The sequence below is a fragment of the Lutra lutra genome, chromosome 7 (genome assembly GCF_902655055.1).
Source record: "Lutra lutra chromosome 7, mLutLut1.2, whole genome shotgun sequence".
Lineage (NCBI taxonomy): Eukaryota > Metazoa > Chordata > Mammalia > Carnivora > Mustelidae > Lutra > Lutra lutra.
The window spans coordinates 134,311,232-134,329,273 of NC_062284.1; the positions used below are offsets into that span (position 1 = coordinate 134,311,232).

Sequence of the window (18,042 nt, forward strand, 5' to 3'; positions counted from 1 at the left end):
AAAATATGACCTATAATAGTTATTGGTTGCTGTATAACAAATTACCCCAAAACCTAACAGCTTAAAACAATAAACATTTATTATCTCATAGTTTCTGTGGTCAGGAATCTATATGGTTTAGCTGAGTGCCTCTGGATCAAGGCCTCCCATGAAGTGGCGGTCAGCTTGTCATTTAGGGCCATGGTCTCATCTGAAGGCTTGATGGGAGAGTATCCAATTCCAAGCTCACTCACATGGTTGTGACAGGATTCATTTCCTCCCAGGCTATTGGACTGAGGCCTCCCCTTATTTGTCGCCATATGGATTTCTCCATAGAGTATCTCACAACACAGTAGCTGGCTTCCCTTAGAGTAGTTTTTGAGAAAACATAAGAGAGGGTTCCAATGATGCAAGCCACAGTCTTTTTCATTACTCAGTGTTAGGGGTGACATCCCATCACTTCTCATATTCTGCTTGACAGAGGTGAGTCAGTAAGTCTAGCCCACACTTAAGAGGAGAGAATTACACAAGCTTATAAATACCAGGAGAGGGGAAATTTTGGTGGCCATCTTACAGGCTACCTATCATACTTCCTAAACTTGACCTCCTCAAGGCAGAATCCATGTCTCATTTGTCTTTGATACTTCATCATTTAGCACAGTTCCTAGCAGTTAATAGGTGCTCAATGAATTTAGTCAAATTAAATAGAATTATCTTTCAGTAAGAACCTGATCACATCAGGTAAACTGCAGCCAGAAGAACCCTCAAAAGTAGAATAAAAATGATTTAAAAAATAAAATGTAAAACAAAGTGTCTAAGGGTCACAAGCATACTCTCAGTCCTCTGCTTCTAGGCACTTCTATGATTGCCTCCCTGTTTCACATAGAAAAGACAAAAAAGCAAGAAAGTATCTTTTTCCTTTTGGCTTAGTACAACTCTGAAATATTTTTGAAAGAAATAAATAATACAATCTCAAGGTCCTCAGGGAATTCAAGAACTTAGACTACTCATGAATCCATCTTCCAGTTTATGGAAGATTGGCAGCTGGAGGATACAGGTAATCACGTGTTGATGAATCACTGCTCTTTTCCACCAACTATCCATCAGTTAAACCACAAAACCCTCAAGGAGGAAGCACAGGGGTTACACAGGGATTACACACAACCTGAGCAACAGTTTCTTCATCAGGCTCACTTTTCCAAGGAAAACCCAGAGTCTTTAGCCAAGGCCCATGGCTAGATGCTCCTAATGTCCAGAGAGGCCTGAAATGCACAAACAATGTCAGGGATTCTTATCTGATATTGATGTTGGGTCCTGGAAAGTGATTCAGTCTGGCCTCCACACACTTGTGGAGCAAACCTCACCAGCAGATGGTTGCCTACAATCTCAATTCCAGCTAAAGTTTTGAAAGACGAGTCAACCTGAGTTGCTTCATTCCAATGGTTACATTTCCCCCTCTGCCCAAAGAGGTCCTTTCTATTTTTTACTCTGGATCTTTCCTGAGTATCTCATCAAATGCCACGGATTCATCTATCACCCACACCTGATGATTTCTGAATCTACATCTCCAGCCTGTCCTGTCTCCTGAATATATGTTTGTGACCCTCTTCTTCCACTGCCTGCCAGGCAGTACCTGTGCCCTGTTCCATGACCTGCTCAACCCAGATCTAATATTCTTCACGGAAGAAAACTCTCCCAAGGCCTCTGCCTGTAGATTCATTGACAGCACATCTCATTAGTGCAACTTCTTGCATGGATGTAGGCGGTGAGGTTGATGAGAAGTGCTTTAGGTTTCTAGACTTCTTTTGCTTTCTTTCATGGTATTGGACAAGTACTGGGCTCATCCAGTGAAAAAGGAGAAGTGAATTCTAGCAGTACTAACTACTTATTTTAATTTCCTTCCTAGTTTTTTCTCACTTTTGAGTTTTAGCTGGTGAACTTTAGAAGACTTGTTTATTCCACCAACCAGATGGGCAATTTGGGATTAATGGTATCTCTGAAAATACTGTTCATGAGTGGCATAAGAAGGGTCACAGCTTTGTGGATAACAGATTTTTATCCTTTCGTTTAGTATATTGGAAACTAACACTCACAGAGGCAAAATGACTTGTCCAACAGACTCAGAGGCTGCAGTAGATCTCAAATTGTGGTACTTATCCCACGAGGATAGGATTTGGTTTTTCCCATTGCTGTATTCCCAATGCCCAGAAAAGTGCCTACCACATTTATCTATTCAACAGATACTATTAAGGGAATGAGCAAATGGATAAATCATCACTGGTCCTCCGGTGTGATGATGAATTAGGGATGCTGGTATCATTACTGTGGCTCTTGACATCCTAATAGGGCTGTGCCTTGGCCCCAACCTGGGCCAGCCAAGTAACTTCTATAAATCCAGGTCAAGTCTGCCTCATTCCATTATTTCACTTTGAGGGGATCAACCACATACCCTCAGGTTTATAGATGAGACTCTATCTTGGACCATTCTTGACCATGAAAACTTGTGGGAGGGGGGACTTCTAGGGCCCTTTGAGAATGGTGCCATGAGCCCTTAGCTGTTTAGCCCCATTAAATGTGTCCCTGATGCTTTTGTACAAATATGCTTTCTATAGTTATTGATAATAATGACCACTGCACCAATCTCTGTGGTTTGCCTCCCACCTGGTACTTGGATGCCCTAGAGTTTGGCAGCTTTGTGGGAGGATAAGCAGACCTCTAAGATGAGTTGAATTTGCTGCTGCACAGTGAAGTGTTTGCTCGAACAAAAGGCAGCTAGGGCTCACACCATCATTTATTTTTAATGCATTTTTGTTTGTTTGGTCTTTACCCTTTCTATTCTCTTTCTCTTCTTTTCCCTTTGAAGTACACTAAAAATGGTAAGGAAGAAAGGGAGCCATGCAGGTGCCTCTGGAATGCTATTGTGATCATCGATTTGCAGATGTCTTAGCATTAGAAGTAACGTTGGGGCAGGTGAGAGTTGAATCTGCAGACCATTGCAGAAGGTTTACAAAGCAGGGCTTGGGAAAGCATCCATGTGAAGAAGCAGTGCCTGGTTAACATACTTGTCATAGCATATGTGTGCAGAGGTTGAATTCTTGATTGTTCAGAATTGGTTCACCCCTTTATAGATGAAGTATAATGACTCAGAGCCTCATTCCCTCCACCTGACAAGCTGGGTCTCAAGGTGAGGGGGCATGGAAAGAAGGCGTGAGGGAGAGTAATAGAGGGAGGGAGAGACTGAGACAGAGACAGAGAGGAGTGAGGGAGAGAGAATAAATGAGAATGAATGGATCTGATTGAGAGGTTTCCCAAAGTGAACTACTAATACTTTTTTCTCCTCAAATTACTCTTTAGCATGAATGATTCCAATTTGATGGCACTTTGCATAATTCTTCAGCTAAAGCTTCTTATATAGTTTTGCAGTATGTAAATATTAGAAATTTTATGTGTGTATGAATATAGGGAAATGTTAGAAATTTGAACCAAATTATTTTTTAATGAATGCCCACGGAGACTTTTTTTTCGTGCCATTTCAGCCTGGAATTGATCCTACATATTTTATATAATGTAATTTCTGTAAACTAAGCATCAGACCAAAGAGCACAATTTGAGGTTTGTACCTACTTGCCCGGGAATCATGGATACTTAGGTTTTTCTTTCCCGAGAAATTAATTTTTAAGAGATCAACATTGATAAATAAGGTAATAAAACATAATTAGATGTTTATAATTTCACAATGAATAAATAATAGACTATGCTAGTTCCACAGTTATTTGTATCTGTTTTATTTATATTTTCAGCACATACCTAGCAAGATAATGTTGTGTTTTTTTTTTTTTTCCTGGAGCTATAATTTGATCAGCAATGTGGCCTAGCCTAGTCCAAATTAAATATTGGTGATGGTGAAATAAAAGACTCTTTTAATAAGGACCATAATATAAGAGATGCATGTCACAGCCCCGTGTCCGGTTTTGCCCAGGGTTTGTTGACAATGAACTGTGTTTTTCTCGCGGTGCTGAGTATCTGTAGAGAGACATTGACTGGTTAATGACTTCTGTTAGCTTCTAAGTCACAATTGTAATGTGAGCTTAATCAACAAGGCCTGTTTAGATATTTTTGTCCCTGAAAGGTTGGAAATATCCATGTGTGTGGGCAGTAGTACGTGAGCAAATGTAGGCATAGGCAAGCTCTGAGAGTGAAATTGGTTCTTGCCTGGTTATCTCTCCATGCGCCTTCTCAAATACCACGAAATCCCATTTGCTGTTCCTGGCAATTCTCCATCCAGGGGTTCTGAAAAGACAAGAAATGGGTTCTTTGGGTGGTGAGGGAGCAGTCCCTGCTTTCAGGATGCTGGCCCTTCTCTCTTCCACTGAGCTCAGCAGACTCTAGCCAGCCACCGTAGCCTTGTGGATGGGTTTCTTTCTGAGAAGCTTCTTACACCGGGCCGGTTCCCTCTTTCTTCCCATCTTCTGAAATAGCACCCTGAAGACAAATTCCTATTGTCTGAAAACCTTGTTCAGAAGTTCCGTTTCCTGCCGTGGTGGCCATGTGTTAAATTTTATTTTCCCCCAAAGTTAATGGAGGTCAATTTTGGAAGGGGTTAGCGTTGCATTAGGAAGGCCTCTTCGCACCAAGTCACTATCGGACCAATTAAGCAAGCAGGCAGATTTACTGAACCCTCCTGATAGAACGAATTTGGCAGAACGCTCAGGAAGGACTTGGTTTCTAATGATCTGGCTGGGCTGAATCATGCACACTGCACCACTTTCTAAATTCATTTTGGTAATTGGAATCTTATAAATGTCCTGTTGAATCATCTGGACCAGGAGGACCTGGGATGGGTTGTTTCCCCTTCACTCCATTGGGCTAGTTGAATAGCAATACAGGTATTCCTTGTTTTAAGAAAACTGGAGATGAGAAAAAAAAAAAAAATCTACATTTCCAAGCAAATGCATTAGAGACTTTAGTCTCTAACTAATAGTTAACTTTACAAAAGAGTTAAGAATCTTTAAGTAGTGAGTGACTGTATGTAAATTGTTCTACAGCAGCGTGTCTCTTTTTCTCTACCCTTGAATTGGGAAGACTGTATCTACTGTCTTACTTCGAAGAGTTTTATGAAGTAGTTTTGGGCAAAAATAGGGAGTTCTAGCAGTCAAACTTAGAAATGGGCTACTAGCACTTTCCTTAGAAACTTTTCCCTTTGTCCAACAGTGTGCATTATTTCAGTCATTTCCGCCGTAGATAAGAATTTGTATCCTTACAGTTTTATCTGGTGAATGACTTTTCCAGTTAGTGGAGTTAGGCAGTAGGCAGCCCACCTATTATGGCAACACTGAGGAGTTAGCTCTGGACATAATTTTTGCACCTGCTAATGGCTGCTGGGGTGACTTAAGTTCTCATGCCTCGTCCTCCCCAGCTAAGAAGTTGCATCCTCCACTTTCCTCTTGAACCTCAGTGACACCTGGGTTCTGAGCTGGAGGAGCTCTCCAGCCAGCAGTGAGGCTAATCTGACTTCTGCATTTTGCTGGGGGTACTGGGGGAGCTGGGAGAAGGCAGTGTGAACTTTGTCCCCTTCCTTTGGGTTTGAAGGTCCTTACGGGAGGCTGATGACTTTCTCAAGACAGGAACACAGAAAAAGCCCCAGGGATTTTTTTTTCAGAGACTTCCAACAGGAGTTTCCAAAACCCATTTGCTACTGTTCACTGGTCTAAAGCTATCCCAGAAAATGTCTTCAGAGCTCGGCACCAGGGTCTAGGAGAACATGAACATAGCATTAGCTCTTAATAAATATTTGTGGAATGTTGTTGGCGCAAAACACACATACCACCCTCCATCCCTACCCACAGAGGCACTCCACATGCACATTTGACTACTGAATTCCATGTCGTGCTCTGGAATGTGCTGACCTTCCTTCCGAGGGAAGATGACACTGCGCAAGTGTTATTATTAGTAAGGCAGCTTTGCTCTGATCTGTCAACACTCCCTCACTCTGGCTCTTTATTAAGCAATGACAAACTCAAGAACCTGTGACAGTCGACACAACTAACCACCCCCCCCCCCCCCCCCCCCCCCGCTCCTTGAAATCTCTTCTTTTGGCTGCTCTGACCCCATTCTTGCACAGTTTGTGTCTACCTCTCTGGCCGTCCTTCCCAGTTTCCTCGCTTGGTTCTTTCTTTTCATTGTTCAGTAGTTGAATCTAGGGCTCCTCTACAAGCAGTCCTAAATCTTTTTCTCTCTTTTCTTCTCTCCTCATCCTTTCTCTTCTCTTTTCCCTTTTCTTAGATAACTTCATTTGTTCTCATGGTTTTGATGACTGCCAATTTAGCAACAGCTCCTAAATTTATATGTCCAGTCCACATTTCTCTTTTGAGTTAGAAATCCATATCTTTGACTCTTCCCATGACATTTCCACCAGCGGTCTCCCAAACTTTGCAAGTTTGTCAATATTTGTCAATATGCCCCAAACAGAGCCCCCTCTCCATTATCCCCCACCACATCTGCTTCCTCTCTGCTTTCTATACTCTTTCTTATCTGAGTAAGTTTCTCTGTAACCCACCCAGTTTCTTAGGTCAGAAACTTGAGATTCTGTCTCATTATCCCCACATGCTCAACCTTCAAAGAATGGTTGGGTCCTATCCATTATTTCTTTACCATTCTGAAATTTCTACCTTGGCTTAACGATCCTTGTCTCTCTCCCAGTAGCTGCATCAGCCTTCTAACTGGCTTCCTGGCAGAAGTTCCTATACCTCTCCTTTCCCCTGCCCCCCACAAATTCTTTTCTTAGACAGAAGCTTCTTCCTTCCTCCCTAACTTCCTTTTTGATGATTTAAATCTTTATTTGTGCTTTCCTTATTTAAAAATACCTTTTCAACTTTCTATCCTGCAATGATGATAGCTTTGTAGAAAGTTACAAAAATATATTATAGGGAGGTCCCATGTGTCAGTTTTCCCCAATGGTAACAGCTTTCGTCACTACGGTACACTCTCAGAACCAGGCAATCGACGTCGATGAATTAGTCCTATTTTACCAGTTTTACAGGCAACACACACATATGGTGTTTATGGGTGTGTATGTGTATGGCTCTGTGCAATCTGACCACATACGTAACCACCACCACCATCAAGGTACAGACTGCTTCATCACCTCCAAAGGTATCTCATGCTGAAGAATGCTCCTTTAAAGCACAACGGGATCCGGTCACTGCCTTGCTTAAAACCCTTTAATGAGGGGCACCTGGGTGGCTCAGTCGGTTAAGCGTCTGCCTTCGGCTCATGTCACGATCTCAGGGTCCTGAGATCGAGCCCCGTGTTGGACTCCCTGCTCAGTGGGGAGCCTGCTTCTCCCTCTTCCTCTCCTGCTCCTCCTGCTTGTACTCTCGCTCTTGCTCTCTCTCTCTCTCAAATAAATAAATAAAATCTTCTTTAAAAAAAATGCTTTAATGGTTTTCAAGCCCCAAATCCTTAAGAAAATGCTATGGGTGCCTGTGTCATCTGGCTCCAGCTGCCTCTCCTGCTGCCCGTCCCCTGCCCCCAACCCTCACCAGCCCAGCCAAAGTCCTCTTCATCGGCCAGGTATCAGCTTTAAAGATCTTTCTTGGAAGGTTTCCTTGACACCTCTGACTAGGTGAGGTTCTCATATGGTTTGTTTTCATTATGATTTGCCTTCATGGAACCCCTCACATGTTTGTACGTAAATAGATATGCATGTGGCTTATGAATTTGAGTTCTCTCTGGTTGCACTGGAAGGGCCCCGGTGTCTTGCTCACCACCTTGTCTTTTCTGCCCACTGCAATGGCTGGCCTAGCGGGTGCTCAGTGAGTGCCTGTTAAGGTCACGAACAATTATTGCAAGTCAGCTGGCTGCGGCTAAGATGTGGCCTGAGGCCACAGAACTGGACAAAGTCGACTTGGGTGTATGGGTATCTGTTCCATGGACTCATCTTCAACCTTCCCAGGGGTGCCCTATCTGAGAAACCAGGCATCATGGCTCAAACCACTCGAAACCTCAAGCTGGTGTTTTCTCTCTTGCTCCCACCCCAGTATTGTCTCTGAGAGATTGGAATAGAGAGCAACCCTGGCCAGTGTTCTTCTGAGACAGATCTTTGAGATGCTTCCAAGAATATTAGCTGGGGGGTGGTGTGGGGGGGGCGCCTGGATGGCTCAGTCTGTTAAATGTTTGCCTTCAGCTCAGGTTATGATCCCAGGGTCCTGGGATCGAGCCCTGCATTGGGCTCCCTGCTCATCAGAGAACCTGCTTCTCCTTCTCCCTCTGCCTCCTTCTCTGCCTACTTGTACTGTCTCTCTCTGTCAAATAAATGAATAAAATCTTTTAAAAAAAGAATATGAGCTGGATTTTCATCTAGGCTTATTTCTTTCTGGGTCAGTGTCACAGTGTCACTTTGAGAGGGTTATTCGTCTAGAGCTGTGGGAGCTCCTAAGTTGGATGGCACCTGGTGAGTCCTTGAAAGGCTTTTAGATCTTTCCTCTCCTGGTGCTTATGGGTTCCTTGCTAAGCGTCCCCCATGCTCCCCACTGATGAGTCATTTCCATCCCCACTCTTACTCCCTCAGAGACAAGTCTGTGGGGTTTGCATCTGTGGAGCCTCATAGTTGAAGGGTCCCTATGTTCACTGCTTAGACAGTGTGCTCCCAAGTGACCGCAATGTAACCAGCAGTCTCAATACTTGGAAGGGAGGAAATGGGGACCTCTTGCTGGGATGTGGCTTTGCCGAGTGATGGTGGTGCCATGTGGGGTCCTGACCATCTTTGGAGGGTACTAGGCTGGTGGGACTAATGCTAGCTGATGTCCCCTCTCTGTGCTATCCTTATTCGGAAGCACATTTCCTTATGTGCGAGGAGCAGCACAATGCGCTACGTGGTTGGTTTGACAGAGCTGGGAGCTCGGGAGCAGGGCGAGCCCCCAGCAGTAGGCAAAGCTCTCAGTTCTTCTGTGACAGACTCAGTTATGGGCTTCGCCCTGGGTGCTCTGAGCAGATTCCTGCAAAATCTGGGAATATCACCCAAGTTTCTCTTCCCTGCCAAATAGAAGGTCAAGTGTCTTCACGTTCTGTGGCTCCTAGCTGTCCTCTCAGTGCTGGCACTGACCCTAGTCCTGCCATTTATGCTTCTTGCAGGTCACCCAACATGCCTGCAGTTCACCCTGAACATGACCGAGGCTGTCAAGACCTACAAGTGGCAGTGCATAGAGTGCAAATCTTGCATCCTCTGCGGAACCTCGGAGAATGACGTGAGTTTGGGACTTCCCTTGCAGGAGGGAGCACTCCAAGGGGTGGAGAGGAGGGGAGGACTCTTATCACTGGGCTCCTGGGGAAAATGTCAGTTGGAGCCTCCCCACCCCCTTTGCCTCTAGGACCTTTGGGATCCTTGCACAACAGGGACCCTGGGTACTCTTTCGCCTGTGGGGAGAGGTGTGGGAGGTGATGGCCTGAGGGTGCCTCACTGGCCACTTGCCCTCCAGGGCTCAGTGAGAGACAGCGTTGCCTGCTGCTTCTGCTTGGGATGTGCTCAACCGTTTACACCACGTTCCAGAGTATGTGATTTCACTGGGTCTAAATGTTAGCTATAATAAATGCAGAATTAGAAAAAAAAAAAACCCACTTTCTGTTATAGACGATTTCAGACTTATGCAAAGGAGCAGAAATAATGAAACTGATGTAGCCTCTCACCAGCTTCAGCTCTGATCAATACATGTCCAACCTTGTTTTATAAGTACTCCCACCTCCTCCCACATAATTCCAGTCATAATATCACTTTACTTGTCAAATATTCTCTTTTTGGTTTACCAAAAAGAGAAGGACTTACTTTTTAACAAAAATGATAAATATGTTAATGCAGCTAAAAAGAATCAATAATTTCTTGATATAATCAAACATGCAGTTAACATCCTAATTGCTGCAATTGTTTTAAATGCTGTCTGGTCTTAAATAGTTTTTATTATAGCTTTTTTATATGAATTGGGATCCACATAAGGCCCATACATTGTGACTACTTGATATTTTCTTTTGAGAGTGGGGAAGGAAGGGCAGAGAGAGAATCTTAAGCAGGCTCCATGCCCAGCACGGAGCCTGAGGCAGAGCTCCATCTCACAACTCTGAGCTCATGACCTGAGCCCAAATTGAGAGTCAGATGCCTAACTGACTGAGCCACCCAAGTGCCCCTATTTTTATTTTCATTTTTTTTAGGTTTTATTTATTTATTTGAGAGAGAGAGAGAGAGCATGAGGTAGGGGGAGGGTCAGAGGGAGAAGCTGAGTGGGGAGCCCCAAGTAGGGCTTGATCCTGGGACTCCAGGATCATGACCTGAGCTGAAGGCAGACGCTTAACCAACTGAGCCATGCAGGTGCCCCTGGGCACCCTTATTTTTTAAGTTTCTTTTAATATGTAGGTTTTCCCTCCATTTTTCTCTTTTATCCCCTTCAAATTTTTGTTGAAGAAATCAGTGAGGGGTGCCTGGGTGGCTCTGCTGGTTAGGTGTCTGCCTTCAGCTCTCAGGTCATGATCTCAGGGTCCTGGGATTGAGCCCTGCATCAGGCTCCCTACTCAAGTGGGGAGACTGCTTCTCCCTATCCCTTGGCTTCTCTCTCTCTGTTAAATAAAAAATTAAAAAATTAAAGTACTAAAAGAAATCAGTTAATTTGTATAATAGAGTTTCCTAGGACTGTGTTTTTATTGACTGAATCCCTGTAGTGGTGTTTGACACTTCCCTCTGTCTCTTATACTTCTTGTACACTGGTGTTTAGAACTAGAACCCTGATCAAATTCAGGCTCTTTCTCTCTCTCTCTGTCTCCAATAATATAATATAATATAATATAATATAATATAATATCTCTATATAACATATATTATATATGGACCTTGATTTGATTATATACACATATAAAAATTAATACATATAAAGCTGTATATATTTATATATATCAAGACTACTTCATAAATAGTGGTGTATTTTTCTTTATCAGAAAGTATGTAATGCCTGGTACAGCTCTCTTTCGTGAAGGTAGTAGTATCGATGATCTTCAACAAGACTGACTACTGCATTAGAGGTTGCAAAATAGTGATATTCTATATTGCTAAGAAATTTTATAATTTCTTTTTTTTTTATTAGCTGGAGTAATAACGCAAAACCTTTTCCAGCCTCACATTTGGTTACTCTCAGGTTTAGATTATACAGAAAGATAGGAATACACACACACACACACACACACACATACATATACACACACACACATATATAGGTATATATATATGAAGATAGATTATATAGAAAAGATAGGAAAAATGCTTGATTCTTTCCTTTTATTTATCAGTTTTCACAATCATAAGGTAGTTTCAATACCTATCCATAAAAAAAAAAAACCCACTCAAGATAATAGGAATTATGGGATACTTTCTTAATATGATAAACTTTTTATACCTTAGAACTAAAGCCATTATTTTATTTAATGAGGAAACACTAGAGGCGTTTCTACTAAGATCAAGAATCAAGTAAGGATGCCTGCTATTTTCATTATTATTTGTCATTATTATAGAGATATTAGCTAATGTGATTAGAAAAGAGAAATCAACTAGAGGTATAAGAATACTAACAAAGTAGCAAAACTCTATTTCACAAACTATAATAGTATAGCTGGGAAGCCCTAGAGAATCAGTGATAAAGCTAACTCAAACATTAAAGGTAGCAGCATATAGAATTATCATACAAAAATTGATAGCCTTCATGTGCACAAATAACAACCGGTTAGAGTTTACAGTAGTAGAGAAATCCCATTCATGATAGCAACAAAACACAAATACTCAGAAATAAGCCTAACAATAATGTGTAAAGCCTATATGAAGAAAAAAAAATTTTGAAGAAAATTTTAAAGCCCTGGAAAAAAACACAGAGGTAGACCTGAGCAAATGGAAAGACATTGTGTGATCTCGGATAGAGCGATTCAACATGATAAAGATGTCAGTTCTTCCTGAGTTAATTTACAAATTTAATTCAAACCCAATAAAAACAGCGAACATTTAGACAAACTGATAGTAAAGCTCATATGGAAAAATAAACATGCAAGAAGAGTCAAGAAAACACTGAAAACAACAAATTACGAGAGGAGACTAGCCCTCCCAGATATTAAAACATACTATAAAGCCTCTAATTAAAACAAGATAGACAAACAGACCAATGGAATAGAAAAGAACCCATAAATTGACCCGTCTACATATGGACCTTTAGTATTAGGATAAAGGTTGCCTCTAAAATTACATTTTCATGAATGGTGCTGAGATAATAGGGTACCCATTTGGGAAAAGATAAAATTAGGCCCATATATCACAAAATACATAATAGTCTCCAAATGAACTGGGGGATCTAAACGTAAAAAATAAAACCATATTAGTGTTAGAAGGAAACATGGGTGATTTCTTCTTTAAATATAAGGAAAGATCGGGACACTTGGGTGGCGCAGTCAGTAAATGTCTAACTCTTAGTTTCAGCTCAGGTCGTGATTTCAGGGTCATGGGATCAAGCCCTGTGTCAGGCTCTGAACTCAGTGTGGAGTCTGCTTGAAATTCTCTCTCCCTCTCTCTCTGCCCCTCCTGTTCATGCATGGGCTCACTCACTCTCTCAAAATAAGTAAGTAACTCTTTTAAAGTATATATAAGGAAGGATTTTCTGTGATTCAGAATTCAAAAGAAATAAAAGAAAATATTGACGAATTTGGCCACATAAAAATTTGCATAGTAAAAAACAGATAAAGTAAAAAGACAACTAGCAAACTGGGAGAAAATATTTATAGCATATACCACAGATAAAGAGCTAATATCCCTAATATATAAAGAACTCTTAAAATTTGAGGGACAAGGGATGAGAAACCTGATAGAAAATGGGAAAAGGACGAAAAAGACATGAAAGACAATTCACAAAAGATAAAAATAGCCCTTAAACATTTGGGAAAAAATAGTTTGGGGGCACCTGGGTGGCTCAGTGGGTTAAAGTCTTTGCCTTTGGCTCAGTCATGATCCCAGGGTCCTGGGATCAAGCCCACATCGGGCTCTTTGCTCAGAAGGGAGCCTGCTTCCCCTCTCTCTCTGCCTGCCTCTCTGCCTACTTGTGATTGCTGTCTGTCAAATAAATAAATAAATAAATTCTTAAAAATAGTTTGAATACACTCATAATCAATTATTTCAAACTTATCCATAAAACTGGGAAAAAAGTATGAGAATACATTCTTGATGGCTATGGGAAAACTGACATCCTCATACACTGTCAGTGGGAATACAAAGTGGTACCAGTCTTCTGTAGGGACATTTAGCAATACTTAACACAACTACTATGCCTTTACCTCTTGACTTAGCAATCTCATCTATTAGGAATCTACTATAAAGATATAACACAATGAAAATACATGTGCATAAAGTTATTCATGGGTGCAACTGTTTATCATTATAAAATATTGGAAATGACCTAAATGTTATACAGAAGAATGGTTGAATAATGATGGCATAGTCACACATTGGAATACTTACAGCTATAAAAAAATGAGGCAGATTCCATACATTGAGATGGAATAATTTCCAGTGTATTTCCAAATTTGCTGTTGTTAAATGAAGAAAGCTAAGTAAAGGCAACATCTATATAGTATGCTGTCATTCTTGTAAGAAAAGTGTAAGAGAATATACATGTATCTGTTACTTGTGTTAAAGAAATACAGGAAGGATAAAGTAAAGGAACTAAAGAGACTGATTACCCACCAGTGGGTTCGGGAATGGGGTAGAAAGAATGGGAAAACAGATGTGGGATAGTAGGGATAAGGGAAGATGGCACTTCTCAGGGGATGCCTTTTGGTACAGCTCTGACGCTTAGGACCAACGTGTTGTTGCACATATCCTGTTACAGGTAAATACCAAAATCAGCTAGGATGTGGGGGGCTGGGGACTAAACTGGGATATGAATAGTAGCAAATGAACCTAACTATAATGTAAATAGAGCAACCATATTGGGGGGGGGGGAGGAAAGAACTAACTTTTGTAAATTTAGAAAGCAGTATACGACTGTATTTTAAGACCAAAGGCAGAGGGGCACCTGGGTGGCTCAGTGGGTTAAGACCAAAGGCAGAAATGACTATGTAAATATTATACTTTAGTTAGTAAATGTGTTTCTTTTTTTTAAGATTTTATTTTTTTAAATTTATTTGACAGACAGAGGGAGATCACAAGTAGACAGAGAGGCAGGCAGAGAGAGAGGGGGAAGCTGGCTCCCTGCTGAGCAGAGAGCCCAATGCGGGACTCGATCCCAGGACCCTGAGATCATGACCTGAGCTGAGGCAGAGGATTAACCCACTGAGCCACTCAGGCTCCCCTAGTAAATGTATTTCTTACAGGCATGTAAGTTACAGGCATGTAAGTTAGTCATTCTGCAACTACTATGTGTGTCCAGGTGTGAACTAATAATGATACATTGTACTAATGAGAGCCAGGTTTCTCAATGTCAGAGAAAGATTAATCAAACAGAGGGAAGGCTACACTGAATCCTATGGTGTTGGGTGGAATAGGGGGTATCAGGGAATGTTTTGATACAACATATTGTGTGTATGTATGTGTGTATATATATATATATATACACACACACACACACACACACACGTATATCTATATACATGTATACATACATATAGATAGATAGAGAAATAAATATAGATGTGGGCATGTGTCCTATGTATACATTTACTTCCTAATTCTGTTGGCTGGGCGGTTCTAGAAGCAATGACAACCCAGAGGCAATGAGAATCCATGGTACCCAGATATTGGTTTCTAAATACCATTCTCCAATAAAAGGAACTAGGAACCCTTGGATAAATGGCTAATGCTAGGGCTGGAAAATATAAGGGGAGCTTGGAATATCCTGTGGTACTGAAAAGTAGGGAAATGCTCAAAAATTGATAAGGCACATCTAAAGGACACAGGAACTAATTTTTGAAGGAACTCCTAATGGCAAGTCTAGGACAAGTTGAACAACAAAATAAATAATGATAGTGTTGAATTGTAACTCAAAGAACAAAATTCATACCGATATTTACAAAACTTGAATAAATAAATAGGGAAGAGTTAAACTCTTCCTTAGAACAGAATTATAATTAATAAATGTAGAGGGAAGAAGGAAATCACTGGTAGGCAAGCATCACTGTTCTGGTTGTTGTAAGCAAGATCTGGCCCACTAATGCCAAAATTAGTGAGAAAAGTATGGTCAGAAACAGAATATTTGCATAATCTCAAAGTATCTCTCTCACCAGATTACTTATTAATACATTAAAAAGGAAAAAATTACAACATTATAGTGGAAAAACTGACAGACACTACTTTATACAAATCAGAGTAACATTATTAGTAACAAGACATATTGGTATCAATGTGCCCCCATACGATACACTGAGAAGGGCACATCATCTCTTTTGTAGTATTCTTGCCAAAAGTGTATAACCTCAATCTCCTCATGAAAAAAGATCAGACAAACTCAAAGTGAGTGACATTCTACAAAATCACTGGCCTAGTTTCTTCAAAAGCATCAAGGTCGCGGAAGATAAAGAAACTGAGAAACTGTCATAGATTCAAGGACACTAAGAAAACATGACAACTAAATACAATGTAAGATCCTGGATTGGATACTGGGAAAAGGGACAGAAGTGCGAAAACTGGTGAATTTCAAATGAGGTCTGCAGCGTAGTCAATAGTATAATGTTAATATAATATCCTGCTTTTCATGATTGTACTATCATAACATAAGATGGTAACATTAAGGGAAGCTGAGTAAAGCGTGTACAGAAACTCTCTGTACCATTTTGCAATGTTCTCTGAGACTAAAATTATATCAAGATAATAAATTTAAAAAAAAATAGGATGTTTCCCTAGCATCTTCCAAAGGTGACAACCTTTTTTTTTTTTTAACAGTATCTTTATGAACTCAAGGATTTAAACATATTTGATTGATTTCAATCCATTACAGTAAAAATTGTCTTATATTTGGGCAGTGGGAATGCAATCAGTTTTGATCTTTAGTCCTTTTGACATGACCCCGATAGTATTTGCTTTCTAATATGTGAAAATATTTGCACATTTCATGCCCTGGACCTGGAACCAGCCATTTCTTCAAGGACTCCTGATTCCTTTTAGTGGCCAATGATCTTTAGAGAACATAATAGGAGTGCTAGGGGTGCTGATTTTTTACTGCTTTTGTCATTGTTTTGGGGCATTTTAAATGGACAAAACTAGATAGTATATTTTATTTGTTTTAAAGATAAAATGCTGAATTTGTATGGATACTTGAATTTATACTGATACTTCTAATTCATACCCAGAACTAACGGTAGGGTTTTTACTTAATCAATCTTACATCTGTATTTTCTTTCAAGTATGTCAAAATTCTTCTTAGTTACAACATAATCACTCATTTGATACATACAGGTCTCAGAATATTAATTCCGCTATCACCACTAACAATATGGCTTCTGGAAACACACACACACACACACACACACACACACACACACACACACACACACATTTTTATTCTTAAGGTATATTTGACTCAGGATGTATAGTCAAGCTACTTGTTTTAAAGTCACTTGGAATAGTTACTTTCTATGTGGTTATGCCATCAACTAATACATAATTAGATACACTTGTTTCATTTTTCTTTTTTTTTAAGGGACAATAACAGTGTGGATTTTGTTTTATGACAATGAAAAATATTCACTGGTTCCAGAATCAAGTCTCTTAAATAAACAGGATATTCAAAGAAATCTAGCTTCTGTTCCTACTCTTTCACACTATTCCCTCACTCTGCTCATAGGTGACCATTAAAAAAAATTATGGCATAACTTTTCCTTCTATTTAAATATAACATATTACATGTATATGTGTACGAATCCATAAGTATTCATGTGTATGAATAAAAAAAAGAACGCATTTTCTTATACAATAGTAGCAGACACCACTGTTTTCCACACCTTGCTTTTTCAGTGGATGTTGTAGATTACTCACTCCACCACAATGTATAGACACAATCTTTCTTCCTACAGCTGCATAGTTCTTCATTAGTTTATCCAATACTGATAGACATTTGGGTTGGTTATGGTCTTTGGCTTTACAAATAGTATCAATACAGAGAGTTTTCATTGACTTGGCAGAGGTGTTAGGGGAGGATTCAAGGGGTGAGGCTGCTCGGGCAGTAGGGTTCCTCTCACATAGTCAGAGATTTACCCTGCACAGACCAGAATGGGGTTCCCATTCTACTGGAACTGTAGTCATTCTGCTGGAACTGGTTCTTGGGGACTTGGGAGTTAGGAGGCATTTAAATTATGTTTTTCATTGGGGTTAGCATGAACTGGCTGATATGGGTGGTTTTGACAGGCAGTTATCTTAAAAAGCACATGAGAAAGAAGAGAATGTGGTGCTAGACAACAATCAGCCCATGAAAAATGTATTTAAATCCACAGACGCCTGGTTTCCCTTTGGGAAAATCTGATCCAGGGTATTCTACCTTCTCATATTTCTTGTATCAGCACTTTATTAGGAGTTATGTGTCTTTAAGACTTTAGTAATACTCTTTCTGACAAGTCTCTCCCTATTTTCTGTTCCCATCCTAACTTATTCCTCCTTGAATTATTCCTAAATTATACTGTAATATAGCTTACTTCAGCACCAAGACAATGGTGTAAATTTTTTTTGGAGTAAACCACACTGTCCTGGTTTTCATCCTACCTCTTGGAGCGTGTGTCTTAGTCTCTTTTTTCTCTGCCTGTCCCTCAAGGTTGGTGTTCTCAGGGTCTGTATTTTGGCCTTTATCTCAGTAATGGTTTTGAGTCTTTGATTTTTCAGAAGTTTCAATGAAAGCTATGGACTTACTCTTCTCAGAAAAATGTACATTTGTACCTATACAGGAAGTTGTGCATATGATTTCAAGAAGGTCATGGACATCCCTCCATGAGCTCAAGTTCAAGGACATCTGTGACATACTCTGGGCTTCCTCTCTTAGGACCTCCATTATCATCTAATCACCAATGATT

At 40.4% G+C, this 18,042-nt stretch overlaps 1 protein-coding gene across 1 annotated transcript in view; it reads left to right on the forward strand.

Annotated features, from left to right (window-relative positions):
* Positions 1–18,042, forward strand: part of DPF3 (double PHD fingers 3) — a 172,565-nt gene that overhangs the window by 142,492 nt on the left and 12,031 nt on the right. The window contains exon 9 of the mRNA XM_047736071.1: positions 9,112–9,224. Within this exon, the coding sequence (XP_047592027.1) occupies positions 9,112–9,224 (113 nt within the window). The remainder of the gene's footprint in view (positions 1–9,111; positions 9,225–18,042) is intronic.